This window comes from Panthera onca, chromosome X (genome assembly GCF_046562875.1).
Source record: "Panthera onca isolate mPanOnc1 chromosome X, mPanOnc1 haplotype 2, whole genome shotgun sequence".
NCBI classification, from domain to species: Eukaryota; Metazoa; Chordata; class Mammalia; order Carnivora; family Felidae; genus Panthera; species Panthera onca.
In genome coordinates this window covers 70,679,577-70,700,145 of record NC_138357.1, presented here as the reverse complement: position 1 = coordinate 70,700,145, position 20,569 = coordinate 70,679,577, and the positions used below count along the sequence as shown (strand labels likewise).

Here is a 20,569-nt window from a genome sequence, read left to right as displayed (position 1 = left end):
ACTCCCTCCCACCCCCAGATTACAGTAACAATTGTATCCCATTGCAATCAAGTGTACTGATTATCTACATTTGACAGGCAAGTATCCTCACTATCCATCAAAATGCGCCTCCTTAGATCTGTGAGCCTCCTACCCTTCCCATCCTTAAAGGGCTCCCAGGGAGGGGAATAGCTCCTCCCCATAGGGCCAGCAGCGGGACCTCTCCCTGGTTGCTGTGCCCCTCTTCTCTGGAGTCCTGGATGGGCCCCTGGCACAGGACAGCTTGGACCTTCTGTCCCCAGGACTTAGAGGGGACACACCAGTTCCTCAGGGAGGGATCAGGGATCCCGCACTCAGAGTCAGCTTCCCAGACTGGGCCAGAACAAAACCTGGAAGCATCAGGGTTATTCTTGATACTTTGGTGAGAGGAAATGTCCAGAACTGTGTGCACTGTCAGGAGCACTTTACAAGAGGATGATGGGACAAAGAGGTAGGTTTTCAAAGATTTTATTAAAAAACAAAATAGATCCATAATCCTAAAAACAACACAGGTAGATTTCTCCCCACCTCCTATTCTGCCGACCCGTCCCCGTCCCCTAAAGACTCCATCTGGATGGTACTGAAGCCCAAACCCTGCCTCTTGGTTCTCCCCACCCTGCAAACCTGTGACCCAAGCTCCACACTTTCCTCCAGCCTCTGATGTCTCCTTTAAGAAAATAAAAATACTCCCTCCCCACTCGCTTAAAAATAATTTTCAAAGATTAAAAATGGCATTTGTGTGTTTTTAAAAAATAAACACTTTAAATGCTGGAAATCGCTCTCTTCCCCTAGGCCCAGTTGAGGCCTCTGGGGTGCTTGCCTGCCTCACCCCAGGAGGCCAGCTGCCACTTGGTGCCCCTTGGAAATTTTCAGGAAGTAATTTCTTCCAAATTTCCCCTGCAGTCACAAATTCCACACAGTGCTCGCATAAACACGCTGTCTTCATTACAGGCACTGTTCCTCAGCTCTGGAAACCTGATCTCTTTTTGTCAACTAGACCACATGCTTCAGATTCCCTGCAAACAGGAGAGAAAACAAAATTCAGGTAACATACATGAATTATACCTCGATAAAACTTTTTTTTTTTTTTAAAGCATTTGCACTGGGGACTTGTTCTCTTGCTGCTGTTGGGAACACAGGGACCCTGACATATGAACAAGCCCAGGCTAGCCTCCTGGATGGTGAGAGACACATGGTTCAGTTACCCTCACAACCACCAGTTACCCACCAGACAAGTGAGTGAGGCCTTTGGCAGCCAGCTGACTGCAGTGTTGGGTGAACCCCGCCAAACCCAGCAGAAGAACCGCCCAGCTGAGCCCAGCCCAATTGCCAATCCACAGAGTCATGGGCTAAACAGATGATTATTTAAGACACACACACACACACACACACACACACACACACACAAATTCAGGCAACTTTTCATAATTCACTCTTCACTAACTGCATCAAATTTTCCCCCACTCTCAACATTTCTTCCTGACTTAGCAGGGCACAACACTTCTAGCAGTTTCTCTTGTGATGACCCATGAAATATGAATTGGAAGCTTCCCCCCTCCCCTGCACTCAGGCCTAAGAGTCTTTTAGGGATAAGTGAGCACTTGAAATCCTATAGGACTGAGCTCCAGGAATGAAAAATTTGCTCACTTGGTCTCTCCACAGATTTCTTCTTGCCCCACTTCCCCAAGCAAACACTGGGCTCCAGACACTACTGACAGCTTCTCCTCTGAAACAGGAAGAATGCCCCATGAAGGCAGGTACATTTAAAAAAATTTTGTCTGTCTTACATTTAAATGTCTGTCTTACATTTAAAAATTTTTTTTAAATGTTTGTTTATTTCTGAGAGGGAGAGACAGAGTCAGAGTGAGAGCAGGGGAGGGGCAGAGAGAGAGAGGGAGACACAGAATCCGAAGCAGGTTCCAGGCTCCAAGCTGTCAGCTGGGGCTTGAACTCATGAGCTGTGAGATCATGACATGAGCTGAAGTCAACACTTAACTGACCAAGTCATCCAGGCACCCCTGTCTTACTGTCTTTTTAAGTTTATTTATTCATTTTGAGAGAGAGGGGGGGAGACGTGAGAGATAGAGAGAGAGAGAGCTCTCATGTTGTCAGCACAGAGCCCAACACAGAGCTTTATACCATGAACCATGAGATCACGACCTGAGCTGCAATCAAGACTCGGAAGCTTAACCAACTGAGACACCCAGGCACCCTTAGGCTGTCTTACTTTTGATTGATCTCTAAAGTCTAGCACAGTGCCTCACACATAGCAGGTGCTCAACAAATGGCTGAGTAAATTGAGGTAGGAATGAAAGAAAAAACAAATCAGCACCCACTTGCCTATCTAGATTTATGTATGTATGTATGTATGTATGTATGTATTTTGAAATCTCTACATCCAACGCAGGGCTCAAACTCACAACCCTGAGATCAAGAGTTGCATGCTCTTCTGGCTGAGCTAGCCAGGCACCCTCTAGTTTTATTTTTAACTTAACATACAAGAAAATTGATTTGTATGGATAGTTCTATGATTTTTAACACATGTATAGATTCATGACACAGAATAGTCTCATTACCCTCTAAACTTCCCTAAGCTATCCCTTGGCAGTCACATCCTCTCCTTCCTCTCTTACCACCTGGCAATCACTGATCTATTCTCCATCACTAGGTGTTGTCTTTTTCAGAATGTCATTTAAATGGAATAAACACAGTGTAGGGACACCTGGGTGGCTCAGGCAGTTAAATGTCCAACACAGGACCGTCCAATCTCGCAGTCCTTGAGTTCGAGCCCCACATTGGGTTCTGCACTGACAGCTCAGAGCCTGGAGCCTGCTTTGGATTCTGTGTCTCTCTCTCTCTCTGCCCACCCCCCCACTTGTGCTCTCTCTCTCTTTCTCTAACTCTCTCTCTCTCTCTCAAAAATAAACATTAAAAAATTTAAAAAACCACAGTGTGTAACCTTTTATGATTGGCTTCTTTCATGCAGCACACTTCCTTTGTGTGTCATGCAAACTTTTAGGTGTATCAACAACTTATTCCTTTTTGGGGGAGTAGTTAACTTTTTAATTTTTCAATTATTATAGATTTATAGGAAGTTGAAAAAAATACCAAGAGGTACCCTTCAATAAGTTTCTTCAAGTGGCAACATCTTTCATAATGATTATTTAAATATCAAACCCAGGAAATTGATATTGGTACAATTCACAGACCACATTCAGATTTTACCAGTTTTACATGCACACATTTGTGTGTGTGTGTGTGTGTGTGTGTGTGTGTGTCTGTAAATGTACAGTTCTCTGCAGTTTTATCACATGTAGATTTGTGTAATCCCCACCACAAGAAGATACAGAATGTTATCCCATCACCACAAGGATTCCCCTCATGGTACCTTGTTACAGTAACTCCCCCCTAATCTCTAACCTCTAACAATCAATCTGGTCTCCAGTTCTATAATTTTGTATATGGCCTTTTGAGACTGGCTTTCTTTCATAATTTTTTTAAATATGTATCTATTTTTTGAGAGAGAGAGAGACAGAGCATGAGCGGTAGAGGGGCAGACAGAGAGGGAAACACAGATCCAAAGCAGACTCCAGGCTCCGAGCTGTCAGCACAGAGCCCGATGTGGGGCTCAAACTCATGAACCGTAGATCATGACCTGAGCCAAAGTTGGACGTTTAACTGAGCCACCCAGACGCCCCTGAGATTAGCTTTCTTTGCTCAGCATACGGCCCTTACAATCCACTCAAGTTGTATGTTAAGTTTGTTCCTTTTTACCGCAGAGTAGGATTCCATGGTCTGGATGCACCAGAGTGTGCATCAGCCATTGAAGGGCATCTGCATTGTTTCCAGTGTGGGGCTATTACACATAAAGCTGCTATGGACATCCATGTAGAAATTTTTGTGACCATAGTTTTCATTTCTCTGGGATAAATGCCCAAGAGAGCAATTGCTGTATCATATGGTAGTTGCATGCTTGGTTTGATAAGAAACTGTCAAACTGTTTTCTAGAGTGGTCATACCATTGTGCATTTCCACCAGCAATGTATAAGGGATCTAGTTTCTCAGCATTTTTGTCAGCATTTGGTGGTTTCACCAGTTTTTATTTTGGCCATTCTTATATGTGTGTAGAGATCTTTCACTGTGGTCTCAATTTGCATTTTCCTAATGGTGAATGATGTTGAACATCTTTTCAGGTGCTTATTTGTGGTTTGTATATCCCTTTCATGTCTTTTGCTGATTGGATTTTTTTTTTACTGTTGAGTTTGGAGAGTTCTTTATATATTCTAGATACACATCTGTTGTTAGGTGCACGATTTGAAAATATTTTATCTCAATATGTAACTTGTCTTTTTGTTCTCTTAACTGTTGCAAAACAAAATTTAATTTTTTGGATCACAGTTTTGGTGTTTTAAACCCCTAGGGCTCATCATCTCTGGATAATCTTTGATTCTTCATCTCTTGGTTCAAGCCTCTTCCACGTCTAATGATTTGCCAAGCCTAATCTCAAGATGGCTCTCAACTTTGTCCTCTCCTTCCTTTTTTTAATGTTTATTTATTTATTTTGATCCAGAGAGAACTAGAGGGAGCAAGCGGGGGAGGGGCAGAGAGAGGGAGAGAGAGGGAATCCCAACCAGGTTCTGTGCTGTCAGCCCAGAGTCCGACACTGGGCTCAAACTCACGGACCACTTGATCATGTCCTGAGCCCAAGTCGGATGCTTAACCAACTGAACCACCCAGGCGCTCCTCCCCACCTCCGTCTTCTCCTTTCTATTCCACCCTCCCCAACTTAGTCGCGTATCTCATCACTCAGGTCACTGCAATAGTCTCTTAACTGCTGCTCCTGCCTCTGGAGCTGTCCCGCACACCATTGGTAGCTGTGTTCACATGCCTTCTCTGCTCCAAAAATCCTTCAGCAACTCCTCACTACCTATAAATGAGGTCCAACCCCTTAGCTTAAATTTGCCCCATCCATACTTTCCCATCTCCATGTGGGCCTTTGCTTGTATTGTTGCTTCTTCTGAGGAAAACCTATAGGGGATCCTGATGCTGAAGCTAGGGGTCCTTCCATCTGTAAGTGTAGCCAGAGCTTGATGACTGAGTGAATGTACAGATAAACAAAATTTCATGTCTGAGTACTCCAACAAATGTTCACAGAAAGGAAAGGTGGGTGCTGTATTCTCTGCTGTTCTGTCTCACTCTCCAGTTACATTTGGAGTCAATTAAGAAAAACAACAGAAATAATTTCCACCAAAAGTTGATGATGAGCAATATTGAGTTTGGGTAACAATAAAAATGTAAGCTTAAATAATGCCCATTGTTTCCCCCCTACATCTAGCTTTTCCAGCAGTGGGTGGCAGCCTGAGAAAATTCTAAAGGCCAGCATGGTCTAGGGCCTGGGAAGACAGAGTACAGACCAGAGGAGGCAAATGTAAATGCTTATAGAAGTCAAGGATGTACTGTATGTGAGTAAAGCATATTTAGGGCAAGACATATGGAGCCTTCTTGATCCTTTGTTCTTTTTCTTATTTTCAATCATGACCTGAATAGAAGCAATAGTTCCCTCTTTTCTTCTATTACAAAAGAAAACAAAAGCAAAACAGCATATGTGAGATGATAAATGGAAACTCACACTTGGCGTATGGTAGGAGATGCAACAGGGAATGGTGGGGTTTGTGGCAAAGAGGAAGGTACAGTTTCACAAAAGAGGCAGCTGCTACCCAGTCTCACATTTACTACTGAGCAGGAAGTTGGTCCTAGTGTGACCAGATCTATTTTCCAAGAGAGATTAAAACTTCACACTTTTAAAAAGTATATTTGAGAAAGAAAGAGAAGGAGAGGGACAGAGACAGAGAGGGAGAGAGAATCCCAAGCAGGCTCCATGCAGTCAGCACAGAGCCTGATGTGGGGCTCGAATTCATGAACTGTGAGATCATAACCTGAGCTGAAATCAAGAGTTGGATGATTAAAAAAAAAAAAAAAAAAAGGATGCCTGGGTGGCTCAGTCAGTTAAGCCTCCAACCTTGGCTCAGGTCATAATCTCACGGTTTGCAGGTTCAAGCCCTGCATCAGGCTCTGTGTTGACAGTTGAAGCCTGGAGCTTGCTTTGGATTCTGTGTCTCCCTCTCTCCCTGCCTCTCCCTTACTCATGCTCTGTCTCTCTCTCCTTCTCAAAAATAAAATAAAAACATTAAAAAAGAAGAATTGGATGCTTAACTGACTGAGCCAACTAGGTGCCCCAGAAATTCACATTTTTAATTTTTTTTTTAACGTTTATTTATTCTTGAGACAGAGAGAGACAGAGCATGAACAGGGGAGGGGCAGAGAGAGAGGGAGACACAGAATCTGAAACAGGCTCCAGGCTCTGAGCTGTCAGCACAGAGCCCGACGCTGAGTCCCCCGGACTCACGGACCGTGAGATCATGACCTGAGCCGAAGTCGGAGGCTTAACCGACCGAGCCACCCAGGCGCCCCAGAAATTCACATTTTTATGTAAAGTTTCTGCAGTATTAAATATGGAAAATTGATTTACATTACAATTTTTTACATTAAAAATTTTTTTAAATGTTTATTTATTATTGAGAGACAGAGAGAGACAGAGCATGAGCATGGGAGGGGCAGAGAGAGGGGGAGACACAGAATCTGAAGCAGGCTCCAGATTCTGAGCTGTCAGCACAGAGCCCGATGCGGGGCTGGAACTCATAAACTACCAGATCATGACCTGAACCAAAGTCAGAGGCTTAACTAAGTGAGCCATCCAGGTGCCCCAATTTTCATTTTTTAAGATATCAATATGTGAGGCCAAATAAAACAACTTTGGAGGCAAGATGTGGCTCATAGTCTCCCAGTTTGTGATGTTTGGATTATCTCTGTGACAATTCTGGATTCCACCTACAACACCCCATTTTACCCTCAAATATCTTGGTTTGGACAACAAAGTATATGATCATTCCACCTCTGATGTAGAAGAAGGAGGACTGAAGCAGGACTCAGGAGGCCTGGGTTCTATCGATTCATCGATCAACTGACTCATTTGTTCATGCATTTATTCAATAAACATTTATGGAGTATGTATTCTTTGCCAGGCACTAGGTGCTGGTGAGCACTTTCTTTAGTCTTTTTTTTTTTAATTAATACACTTTAGTTTTAGGTTTACAGAAAAACTGAGCAAGTACCAAGAATACTCATATCCTCCTGCCTCTTTCCTCCCCTAGCAGACAGTTTCCCCTATTATCAACATTTTGCATTAGTGTGGTACACTTGTTATAATTGAGGAATGAATATTAACACTTTATTATCAAGTAAAATCCATAGTTTACGTTAAGGTTCACTCTCGTTGTATAATTCTATGAGTTTTGACAAGTGTATAATGTTATTTATTTATTTATTTATTTATTTATTTATTTGAGAGAGAGACAGAGAATGCAAGTGGAGGAGGGACACAGAGAGAGAGACACACAGAATCTGAAGCAGGCTCCAGGCTCTGAGCTGTCAGCACAGAGCCTGACACGGGGCTTAGACCCATGAACCACAAGATCATGACCTGAGCCAAAGTCAGACACTTAACTCAAGTGTATAACGTTATGTATCCACCATTACAGTATCACACAGAATAGCTTCACTGCCCTGAAAATCCTGTGCTGCATCTATTCATCCGTCACTTCCTTTCCCCAAAGCCCTGGCACCCACTGACCTTTCTACTGTCTGTAGTTTTGCCTGTTTGAGAATGTCATATGGTTGAAATCATACAGTGTGTAACCTTTACAGACTGTCTTCCTTCACTCAGCAATTGCATTTAAGTTTCCTTCACATCTTTTTTGTAGCTTGAGAGTTCATTTGTTTTTAACACTGGCAAACATTCCATGTCTGGCTATACCATAATTATTTATCCATTTATCTACAGAGGGACATCTTCGTTGCTCCCAAGTTTTGGCAATTATGAATAAAGCAATTATAAATATTCATATGCAGGTTTTTGGTTGGACATGAGTTTCCAACTTGAGTAACTAGCAAGGAGTGTGACTGCTAGATCGTATGTTAGAACTTTGGAAGAGGCGCGCCTGGGTGGCTTAGTCGGTTAAGCGTCTGATTCTTGGGTTCAGCTCAGATCATGATCTCACAGTTTGTGGGTTCGAGCTTCGTGTTGGGCTCTGTGCTGACAGTGCAGAGCCTGCTTGGGACTCTCTCCCTCTCTCTCTGCCCCTCCCCCCTCAAAATAAATAAATAACTTAAAAAAACCTTTGGAAGAAACTGCCAGTTGTCTTCCAAAGTGGCTGTACCATTTTGCATTCCCACCAGCAATGAATGAGAGTTGCTGTTTTTCCACATCCTCATCAGTGTTTGGTGCTGTCAGTGTTTTGGGTTTTAGGTCTTCTAATAGGCATGTAGTGGTATCTCATTGTTTTAATTTGCAATTCCTTAGTGACATGATACTGAGCATATTTTCATACTCTTACTTGCCATTTGTCTATTTTCTTTGGTGAGGTGTCTGTTAAAGTCTTTGGCCCATTTGTTAATTGGGTTATTGTTTTCTTTTTTAAACAAATGTTTATTTATTTTGAGAGAGAGAGAGAGGGAGGGGCAGAGAGAGAGAGAGAGAGAGAGAGAGGGAGAGAGAGAATCTCAAGCAGGTTCTGTGCCGTCAGTGCAGAGCCTGATGTTGGGCTTGAACTCATGAACTGAGAGATCATGACCTGAGCCAGAACCAAGAGAGTTGGATGCTTAAATGACTGAGTCACCTAGGCACCCTGGGTTATTGTTTTCTTATTGTTGAATTTTAAGAGTTCTTTGTATATTTTGTATACCTATCCTTTATTAGATATGCATTTTGCAAATCTTTCTCCCAGTCTGTGGCTTGTCTTTTTATTCTTGTATTCTTTACTTTTTAAAATATAGAGCAGCATGGTCCAATAGAACTTCCTGTTATGATTAAACTGTTCTATATCTATGCTGCCCAAGATGGTAGCACTAGTTACATGTGGCTATTGAGAGGTTGGAATATGGTTGATGCAAGTGAGGAGGTGAATTTTAAATTTTATTTAATTTTAATTAACTTCAATTTAAATGGCCATGTGTGGCAAATGGTGACTATATTGGACAGTGCAGATATGGAACAGTTCCTTGGGCTTTTTTTTTCTCTGTGACATTGACTAGGGGTCATCTGTATTTCCTCCTTCATTTACAACCTCCCTTTCAATCCATTAGCGAGTCCTGTCAATTCTACCTCCACAATAGGTTCCAAATCCACCCACTTCTGTCCATCCTTCACTGCTCTAACTTTACTCCAAACCACTATCACCTCTTGCATGGACAACCCTAATAGTCTCAAAATTGGTCTCTCTGCTTCCATCTTTGTTCCCTACAGCCTATTTTCTATATAGCAGCTAGAGTGTTTTGTTAAAACTTAGGTCAGACCACATCACTTCTATGTTCAAAATCTTCTATGGCTTCTAATCACACTTGGAATAAAATCCAAACTACTTAGCTGCCAAGCCCTGAAGGTTCTGGTGCCTATCTCCTGTCTCTTGCTTACTCTGTTCTAGCCACATAGGGCTTCTTTGTGTTGCTAGAACACACGAGTCATTTTTCCCCCTTAGGGTTTTCCCCTTCTTTGCATTTGCTGTTCCTTCTGCCTGGAATGTTCTGTCCCTGGATAGTCCCATTTCTGACTCTTCTCATGATTTAGGTCTCAATTCAAAAGTTATCTCTGGGGTGCCTGGGTGGTTCAGTTGGTTGAGCGGCTGAGTCTTGATCTCACAGTTTATGAGTTCAAGCCCCACATCAGGCTCTGCACTGACAGTGTGGAGCCTGCTTGGAATTCTCTGTCTCCCTCTCTCTCAGTCCCTCCACCACTTGTGCACTCTTTCTCTCTCTCTCTTGAAATAAAAGTTATCTCTGAGAGGCCTTGTGAATGCCAATCTATGTGGCCACCCCCACCCTGTCACTACTTTCTGTCACATTATTGTGTTTAGTTTTCTTCAATGCACTTAGCACACTGAAAACATCTTGTGTGTTTATTTGACTATGTCTGTATCCACTCACAAGCTCTATGAGGGCAGAACCCTTGTCTGTCTTGTTCATCACTCTACTTTTAGCACCCTCAACACTTCCTGGCACATAATAAGTGCCCAAAAATATTCATTGAAGAAATGGACATCTGTAGATCTATAGGGCAGCTGATGAAGCACTTTCCTATTCAGCTCACAGAGCTTAAAGTTTGGTCATTGCTCTTAAGCCTCTTATAATGTGGTTGGGGAGAGCCAACATATGCTTACAAAAGGAGCATCCATGCCACCAGGCCAAGTGGCAAATGACTTCTGAAGAAAATCAGTGTCATAGCAGTTTGGAGGAATGCTGGGGTGATCCCAGAGTACTTGGAGGCCGAGTGGCACCACAGAGGAACACAGAAGTAAATTTAGGACTTTTGAAAAGTGTTTCCCAAACTTCCATGATATGGGTACCTCTTTCAGATATGTTGTCATACCTGTATTGATAGTGACAATATTTTTCTTTATATCAGCTCACTTTAGAATTTTTAATACCTATTTGGGCCTCATCTGTACTGAGTAGTAGTAATCATCATCATCATCATCAACGGACTTGATGTGTTTAGTACATTTTAAAACATACATTAGGGGCACCTGGCTGGTTCAGTTGGTTAAGTGTCCGACTTCGGCTCAGGTCATGATCTCTTGGTTGACCAGTTTGAGCCCTGTGTTGGGCTCTGTGCTGACAGCTCAGAGCCTGGAGCCTGTTTTGGATTCTGTGTCTCCCTCTCTCTGCCCCTCCCCCAATCATGCTCTGTCTCTTTCTCTCTCAAAAATAAATAAACATTAAAAATACATTAAAATTCATATAGTTATTAAAATGGAAAATATCTTTGTGTCACCTCAAATTTTCTCTCATACAGAGGTATGTGAGGCACATTTTGGGAAAAGTCACTGTAGGGATTGCTCTTGGACAGCTGGTACCCAGGCTGTTCTTCTGCCTCTAGTATCTGAGAATAGTGGATAGTACCCCACCCACCCCCTGCCATCCAGCTCCCTCAACCCAATTTGGTCCCTGTCTCTGTCCATTCATTTCACAAATCTTTACTGTTGTCTACAATGGGCTAGACCCTGTGCTTGGTGCTGAGGTCACAGAGGAGAACGAAAAATAGTTCTTGCCCTCAAGAAGTTCTCCGTCCAGTGAGGAAGGCACTTTTGGAGGCAAACACATCCTAGTCCATAACAAGGCAATAAAATACCAGTCTGTACAGAGTGCTTAGGGCATATAAAGAAAGGGTGTGGAAGGCTTCACAGAGGAGGCAGCACCTTTAAGGGCAAGGAGGAGAGAATGTTCCAGACTTACATAAAGGCAACTTCAAAGTTTTTGTGGCCAGAACACAGGATGAGGGTCAGGGAAGGCAGGCAATGAGGTTGAAGGGATGGTCTGAGGCCAGATCACCAAGGACCTAGAAGGCTTTGGCCTTACCCTAGAAGCTATGGGGAGCCTCTGAATGATTTTAAGATGGGGAGGAGGCCCATCTAGCATGGTCTAGGGCTAGAGGAAGTTTTCCAGCTGCTACCCTCCTAATCATGCTTGAGGGTCTCACACTCTACCTAGGAACAATGGCAGAACAGGAGATTTCTACGAAGCCTTGGGCATGTGCTGATATGGATGGCTGATTTAATTTAAGCTCTTAATTATCAACTGTATTGCTTGCCCTGGAATGTAGATCCCTCCTGTCATCAGGAAGCCTTTCAATGACAATTAAGTATAACCACCAATTACCACTTGTCTGCCTCTGACCTGAATTAGAACCTGAGGCTGTGGATTAATCCCACCAAGCTTCTGGTCTTAGCTTGCAAGGGACTACTGCAGTCTCAAACAGAATTGAAGTAATTTCTAAAATAGCTTATGATTCATTTTTTCTCCCCTCCTGTGCCTAAATCTGCTGGCTCCATGTGGAGGGATAGGCACAAGTAACTGTAGAGGTGACATCACAGGAGTGGGCTGCTTGTCTGCTAGCCAGCCTGTGGAGCTTGGCCTGGAGTGCTTTATCTGCTGGGCTGGGCAATGCCTTCCAGCCGTTTTGGAGTCGCAACTCCAGGTTCCTTGGTCCATGTGCTTTCTCCATATTTTTCAGACAAAAATTCTGGGCTGGGAAATCCAGGATAATGGGAATAGCAGTGGCAGGAAGAATAACACAGCCTTACATCTGTATAATGCTTTAGAGTTGTGAAATTCATTTGCTCCGTTTTGCTCCACCCAAACACCAGTGGGAAATGGAAGCTGGGGTTTTAGGCCTGAAGTGGGGATAAACTTTTCTCTTGCACAAAGGAGCTAAATGCTAACATTCCCTGTTCACCTCAATGCACATCATGATTAGGCCTCGGATGCCACCAGAAGGTCAGAGAGACTCCTTTCAGCATCTAGGTGCTTCCTGTAAGATAAATTTTCCAGCACAAATTGCCTGGCAGTCACAATGTATTAACTATGCCATCCTGATTGAGCCAGCAAGTAGTGCCAGTCTCAGCACTGCCAACTCCCCCTGTAGACCACGGTTTACAGTCCCAATGGTCCCAAAGACCTTTACTGGAGCCAAAGGCATGGCTGCTAACTGTGGAGCCCTGAAGGTAGGGTGTGTCATGAACATCTGGAAGTGCCAACAGCTGCCAGAGCAGCTCAAGGGTCTGTGAAAGGAAAAACTGCAATCTGAGTCACATTAGCCACCACTGTGGATCCTGAGGTGAAGGGCCACCGAGCCCAGCCATGAACAGCTGAAGAGTAGGGTGGATGGATTCTTTCCTTGGAGGAGCCATAAAAATAGTTCTGCATTGATCTCATGCTTGCTGTGTGACGTTCCAACACCTGGTCCCAGCATAGCTTGCTGTCCCCAGTGCTCTGTTGCTACAGTCAGCATGAGAAGTCTCCCAGCCCAGCTTCCCTCCCCTGATTTCCCCAGCATCATGGTTGCCAGGCTGGAAACCAAAGGGGTGTCATACTCTTGCTGGCCTTTATGTGTTTTAGAATAGATCTTCATGTACTGCACATGAGCACGTGTGTGTGGAGGGGAGGGCGTAAGGGGGTGGGGGGATGACCATGGTAGCAGTGAGCCACAGATGCTCATCAGTATTGAAGAGTGGCAGGTAATCCTGCTGTTGTTGCTGGACCTGCCGCTGCCTCCCCTGCGCAAATTCAGAAAGACCCAGTGCAAGACCATAGGAGCTGGTCAGTGCCACGAAAATGTCATCTTTGTAAACCAAGATGCCGTACTCAGGCAATTCTGTTGGAAATCTTGGCAGGGTATAAAAGTCACCCTTTTGAAAGTTGAATCTGTAAACTTATAATGTGGAAAGCGACTGGCAGAACAGAACATCATCACCTCCAAAGCAGAGAGGCCTCCCAGAACTTGTTTTCCAGCTCACGGGGGATATGTGTGCCTATGAAAATAGACTAAGGATCACTGCCTAAGCCTGTTTTAGAGATGTGAATAAAAATCTTGGCTTGGGACTGCCTTCTTTCTGGTTGACTGATTTTTCAATTGATTTGTATTTATTAGCTAATGAAATTAAAGTTGTAAAAATGATATCAGAAACACAATAAATCTCCCCCACAACTGGCTGTTTCTATGTCACTATGGTACATTCCTCATTTTGATTACTTCAAAGTCTATTATTTTGTTCTCAATTATTCTGTTTTTCTGGCACTGGAGAAAATCAATTTGTTTTATTTTCTCTTATTCATGCACTCAATTATGTTCTTCGGGCACATTTAATCACTTTGATGTTTTCATTTTATGGCCCGTCTCTAGGCACTTCAGCTGCATTGCTGCCAACGGGCAAGCAGGACTAATTTGCATGTCACAATAGACTTGAAATTCTAACTCAATTTCGAAATCTTTATGAAATCTCCCTCCAAAATATGCTTGGAGCTGCATAGAGGCAGAAGGATGTGGGTAAACCAGAAGACTATAAAGATGCTTCTCTTTCTTAAAACACTGAGAGCTCCTTTGGTGGCCTGACTGTAGCTTGCAGATGTCCCTGTCCAGGTATAGCAGAGGAGTCCGGAGGATGGGATATCTGTAGAGCTTGCCTTGGAACTTTGTGGTGAGAGTCCTGCAAAGACTGTCCCTCAGCATCAAGGCCATGGAGGCTGGGCCTGTTTACTCTGGCATAAAATGCCTATTGGCACTGCTGGATTTGGCAGCTACGCTAAAGACAGTACCTGAATCCAGTTGGTTAAAGGGCCTCCAGGTAGACTGAGGGAATTGTCAACAGTAAAGCATTCCAGAACTCTGAGTGTTTTACCTTATTTTCTCTAACAAGTTCTTTTTTTTAATAGAAAAATGCAGTTTACTTTATTCTTTTACTGTTTCAAGTTTTTATTTAAATTCTAGTTAGTTAACATATAGTGTAATATTAGTTTCATGAGTAAAACTTAGTGGTTGATCACTTACATACAATACCCAGTGCTCATCACAAGTGCCCTCCTCAATCCCTATCACCGGTTTAACCCATCCCCCTACCTCCCCTTCAGCAACCCTCAGCTAGTTATTAATAGTTAAGAGCCTCCTCTCTAATAAGTTCTGACCTCTCTTTTGTCCCCTGATTATTTTATTTCTTAAAAATTTATTTTAGAGAGGGGTGCCTGGGTGGCTCAGTTCGTTGAGACTCTGACTTTGGCACAGGTCATGATCTCACAGCTCATGAGTTCAAGCCCTGCATTTGGCTCTGTGCTGACAGCTCAGAGCCTGGAGCCTGCTTCAGATTCTGTGTCTCCCCCTTTCTCTCAGCCCCTCCCCTCCTGGTTGTTTGTCTCTCTTTCTCAAAATAAATAAACATTAAAAAAAATAAAAAAATATTTTAGATAGACAGCATGAGTGGGAGAGAGGGGACAGAAGGAAAGAGAGAATCTCAAGCAGGCTATACCTCAGCATGAAGCCCAATGTGGGGCTTGATCCCATGACCTTGGGATCATGACCTGAGCCTAAATCAAGATTTGGATGCTCATCTGACTGAGCCACCCAGGTGTCCTGTCTCTTGATTATTTTAGAGCTAAAAGCTGGAGGGGAATAAGTGATATAATTGCTTTAGGCATGTACTTTGGGAAAACAGAAAAAAAATTAAACACATTAAAGGCCTCCACTTAGTCTTTGAAATTCCTTGGTTTGTTGTATATAACAACAGCAACTCCCACCAGGAAGAAGGAAAATTCCATATTTCCTCTTTTAAAAGTTGGGCATGACCTTCAGTTTCTTAAGTGGAATTCCAGCGCCCTCATTTGCTCTAAACTTGCATAAACTAATCAATCTTCCTAAGCCTTGGTTCTCTCATCTGTTAAATGGAGCTAATAACATTATCTACCTCAGAGACAGATTTGTTTCCCAAACTTCAATACTGTCAAGAAATTTGTCATATTTATGTACCACTTATGTGGAAACCTATTTTATACCAACTTTTTTTAAAAACTTAACTTTAGGGGCGCCTGGGTGGCTCAGTTGGTTAAGCGTCCTACTTCAGCTCAGGTCACGATCTCGCGGTCCATGAGTTCGAGCCCCGCGTTGGGCTCTGGGCTGATGGCTCAGAGCCTGGAGCCTGCTTCCGATTCTGTGTCTCCCTCTCTCTCTGCCCCTCCCCTGTTCATGCTCTGTCTCTCTCTGTCTCAAAAATAAATAAAACGTTAAAAAAAAAAAACTTAACTTTATCCTAAGTGATATCTGTGAAATCACCAGAGTTTAATGTGATAGTTATATTTCTTTCCAATACACATTAAAACATATACAATTGACCCTTGAATAACATTGGTTTGAACAGCTTTGTCCAATTATACATTGATTTTTTACAGTACAATTCTGTAAATGTATTTCTTCTTTCTTTTTTTAAATGTTTATTTATTTTTGAGGGGGGGAGGGGCAGAGAGAGCAAGGGAGACAGAGACTCCCAAGCAGGCTCTGTGCTGTCAGTGCAGAGCCCAATGTGGGGCTCGATCTCATGAACCTTGAGACCATGACCTGAGCCAAAGTTGGATGCTTAACTGACTGAGCCACTTAGGCACTCCTGTATTTATTCTTTCTCATGAATTTTGTAATAACATCTTCTCTTCTCTACCTTACTTTATTGTAAAAATATAAAAACACTAATTCAAAGGGATAAATGCACCTCTATGTTTATAGCAGCATTATTTACAATAGCCAAGATATGGAAGAAGCCCAAGCGTCCAACAATTGATGAATGGATAAAAAAAGATGTGGTATACACACACACACACACACACACACACACACACACTGGAATACTATTCAGCCAAAAAAAGAATGAAATCTTGCCATTTGCAACAACATGGATAAATCTGGAGAGTATAATGCTAAGAAAAATAAGTCAGAGAAAGACAAATATAATTTCAAGTATGATTTCATCATATGTGGAATTTAAGAAACAAAACAAATGAGCAAAGGGAAAAGAAGACACACAGAGAGAAATCTAGAAATAGACTCTTAATTATAGAGAACAAACTGATGGTTATCAGAGGGGAGGTGGGTGGGGGCTGGGTTAAATAGGTGATGGGGATTAAGGAGTGCATTTGTTATGAGCACCAGGTGATGTATGAAAGTGTTGAATCACTATATTGTATACCTGAAACTAATATAATACTGTATGTTAACTAATGGGAATTAAAATAAAAACTTAAAAACAGGAAAAAATACAGTATACAATATATATACAAAATATATATTAATCGACTACGTTTCAGTAAGTTTTCTGGTCAATAGTAGGCTATTAGTAGTTACATTTTTGGGGATTCAAAAGCTATATGCATTCATGCTCACCCAGGGACACCAAAAACCAAACAAAGACAAATATTAAAAAAACCAAAACAAACCAAAGTTATATGTAGATGTTTTTCAAGTATGTAGGGGGTAGGTGCCCCTAACTGTCACATTGTTTAAGGGTCAACTGTACACCAGATCCATTCCTGCCATAGGGTCTTTGGTCTTGCTCTTTTCTTCATCTAGAATGTTTTTCACCTCAATTTTTGCAAAGCTCCTTCCCTTACTACATTAAGCTCTATTCCAAAATGTCACTTCCTCAGTGAGGCCTTTACTGACCACCTATCTAAAATAGCACCCCATTGAAATTTATCAGTAACCAACATTAAATATTTATTCATTTGCTTATTGTCTATCTTCCCCACTAGAATGTAAGCTCCATGATGGGCAAGACCTGTACGTGTCCTATTATTTTTTTAAATTAAAAAAGTTTTTTTAAACATTTATTATTGAGAGACAGAGAGACACAGAGCGCAAGCAGGGGAGGGGTCGAGAGAGGGGGAGACACAGAATCTGAAGTAGGCTCCAGGCTCTGAGCTGTCAACATAGAGCCCGACGCGGGGCTCCAACTCACAAACTGCAAGATCATGACCTGAGCCGAAGTCGGTCACCCAACCAACCGAGCCAGGTGCCCCTACCTGTCCTACTATTTACATCTCTATCACCGGTGCCCAGAATAGTGCCTGGCACATATTAACACCAAATACATATTTGTTACATGTATGAAACATTGAAATAAAAAATTAGCTTAACAGTTACCAGGCTCCTCTTCTATCTCAGAATAGTGTCAGAGAAGGTAGAGTGGAAAGCCAGAACTTTTATCTCAATGGCAAGGAGGCCCACTCATTACCATCATTAGAGACTACATGGGGAGCAGTAATGAAGTGCTATTCCCATTCCTAGCCAGGATGGTATCAGTGGAGTTCTAATGGGGAGCCTGAATTTCCACTCCTGTCTAGCAGATGAGATGCCCCACCTCTCCCTAGGCTGTCAATGGCAGCTGAGTGGGGAACCTAGATTTTTATCCCCACCTGGAAGTAATGGAGTGGTGCCCCCCCTTCTCTGCAAGCATGATGTTATTGGAAGCCTGCTAAAACAGAAGATTTAAATAAGATGCAGATTTCATAAAAAGACCTAAAAATTTCAGGATACAATAGAAAATCACTCATACCAAGAAACAGGAAACTACCAACTTGAATGGGAAAAAGACAATCAATGGATGCCAACATAGAGATGACATAGATGTTGGAAATACCTGACAATGAGTTTAGAGGGGTCATCATAAAAATACTTCACTGAGCAATTATGAACTTGCTTGAAAAAAAATGAAAGAATAAGTCTCAGCAAAGAAATAGAAGAAATAAAGAAAAATGAAATGGAAATTTTACAACTAAAAAATACAATAAGTGAAAGAAAAAACCCAACAGATGGGCTCCACAGCACAGTGGAGAGAAGTGGGAGAGGAAAATCAGTAAACTGGAATACAGAACAACAGAAATTAACCAATTTGAATAAAAGACAAAAAATAGTCTGAGAAAATGAGAACCTCAGGGGTCATGTGGAACTATGATAAAAGATCTAATATTCATGTCACCAAAGTTCCAGAGGGCAAGGAGAAAGAGAATGGGACTGAAAAAGAATTTGAAGAAATAATAGCTAATGGTTCCCCAAATTTGGCAAAAGATATAAACCTACAGATTCAAGAATCTGACTGAACCCCAAACTGGATAAATACAAAGAGAGCCACACCAAGACCCATCATAATCAAATTCCTGAAAAGTTAAAAAAAAAAGTATGTAAAGCAGCAAAACAGAAACAAAGCCTTACTATAAGGGAAAGATATTCACATGACAGTGGTTTTCTCATCAAAATCCATGGAGGCCCGAAGGAGGTGGTAAAATATATTTCAGGTGGTGCAAGAAAGTAACTGTCAATCCAGAATTCTAGATCCATGAAAACATTTTTTTTCAGGAATGAAGGGGAAATAAAAATATTCTCAGAGGAAGGAAAACTAAGAGCACTTGTTGCCACCACACCTACCCTAACAGAATAGCTAAAGGAAGGTTTTGAAATGAAAAGGTCATGATAAAAAAAGGTATCTTGGAACACCAGGAAGGAAGAAAGAACAATGGAAAGAGTAAAAATATGAATAAACATAATAGATTTTTCTCATCTTCAGTTTTCTAAATTATGTTTGATGATTGAAACAAAAATTATAACACTGATGCAGTTCTAAATGTATGTAGAAGAAATATTTAAGACAATTATGTTATAAAGAGGAGAGGGGAAAGGACTTAAAGTAGGTAAGGTTTCTACACTTCACTCAAACTGGTAAAATGTTGATACCAGTGAGTGGATTGTGGTAAATTATGTATATATAATATATACCCAGAGTGACTACTAAAAAGCCTACACAGAGAGATACAATCAAAACCACTAAAGATGAATCAAAATGAAATTTGAACAAAGGTATAAAGTTGCCAACAGTAAAGGAGGAAGAATAAAATAGAGAGTGAACAGAAGGAACAAAGAGAAACAAAAAATAAAATGGTAGATTTAATCCCTAACATATCAAAATTACATTGAATGTAAATGATCTAAATACATTAGTTATGGGGCTCCTGGGTGACTCAGTTGGTTGAGCATCTGACTCTTGATTTCAGCTCAGGTCATGATCCTAGGGTTGTAGTATTAAGCCCCATGTCAGGCTCCACACTGAGCATGGAGCTTGCTTAAGATTCATTCTCTATGGGGTGCCTGGGTGGCTCAGTCAGTTAAGCATCCAACTCTTGGTTTTGGCTCAGGTCATGATGTTGTAATTCATGAGTTCGAGCCCCACATTGGGTTCTGTGCTGACAATGCAGAGCCTGCTTGGGATTCTCTCTCTCCCCATCTCTCTCTGCCCCTCCTCCACTCTCTCTTGTTCTCAAAATAAATAAATAAACTTAAAAAAAAGATTCTCTCTCTTTCTCTCTCTCTACTCCTCTCCCCCACTCGTGCTCTCTCTAAGAAAATGAAATAAATACATTAGTTAAAAGACAAAGATTGGCAGAGTGGCTAAAAAAGTGATCCAACTACATACTATCTATAAGAAACTCACTTCAAATATGATATTAGCAGGTTGAAAGTAAAAGGATAGAAAAAGATATGCCATGCAAACATTAATCAAAAGAAATCAGGAGTGGCTATATTTATATCAGATAAAGTAAAATTGAGAGCAAAGAAAATTACCATGGACAAAAAGGGACATTACATAATGGTGAAAAGGTCAATCTACCAAGAAGATATAGCAATCGAAATGTGTATGTATCAAACAACAGAGCTTCAGAATAAATGAAGCAAAAGCTGATAGAGCTTCAGAAGAAATAGATTCACAATTAGAATTGGAGACTTAACATCCCTCTCTCAGCAATTGATAATAGAACAAGACAGATAATGACTAAGGATATAGAAAAACTCAATAATGCTATCAGCCAATAGGATCTAACCAACATTGATAGAACATTCCATCAAACAGCAACAGAATACATATTTTTTCTAGCACTTATAGAACATATACCAAAATGATCATATACTGGGCCATAAAACAAACCTCAACAAGTTGAAAAAAAATTGAAATTATATAGCACATGTATTCTGACCACAATGGTATAAAGGTAGAAATGAAAAACTTCCTGAAAAGGAAATCTCCAGGCCCAGATGGTCTCACTGGAGAAGTCTACTAAAAAGGAGAATTGATACCAA

General features: G+C 41.6%; 1 protein-coding gene across 6 annotated transcripts in view; it reads right to left on the bottom strand.

Annotated features, from left to right (window-relative positions):
- Window positions 1-464: 464 nt before the first annotated feature.
- Window positions 465-20,569, bottom strand: part of HDAC8 (histone deacetylase 8) — a 230,250-nt gene continuing 210,145 nt past the window's right edge. Inside the window, exons 13-14 of one of the 6 annotated variants that reach the window (XM_081793494.1) lie at window positions 1,666-1,744; window positions 465-1,034 (exon numbers count right to left, since the gene is read on the bottom strand). In XM_081793494.1, coding sequence (XP_081649620.1) covers window positions 980-1,034; window positions 1,666-1,744 — 134 coding nt within the window. In that variant the 3' untranslated portion in view covers window positions 465-979. The remainder of the gene's footprint in view (window positions 1,035-1,665; window positions 1,745-20,569) is intronic. The other 5 variants (XM_081793493.1, XM_081793496.1, XM_081793495.1 and 2 more) reach the window with 5 other exon arrangements.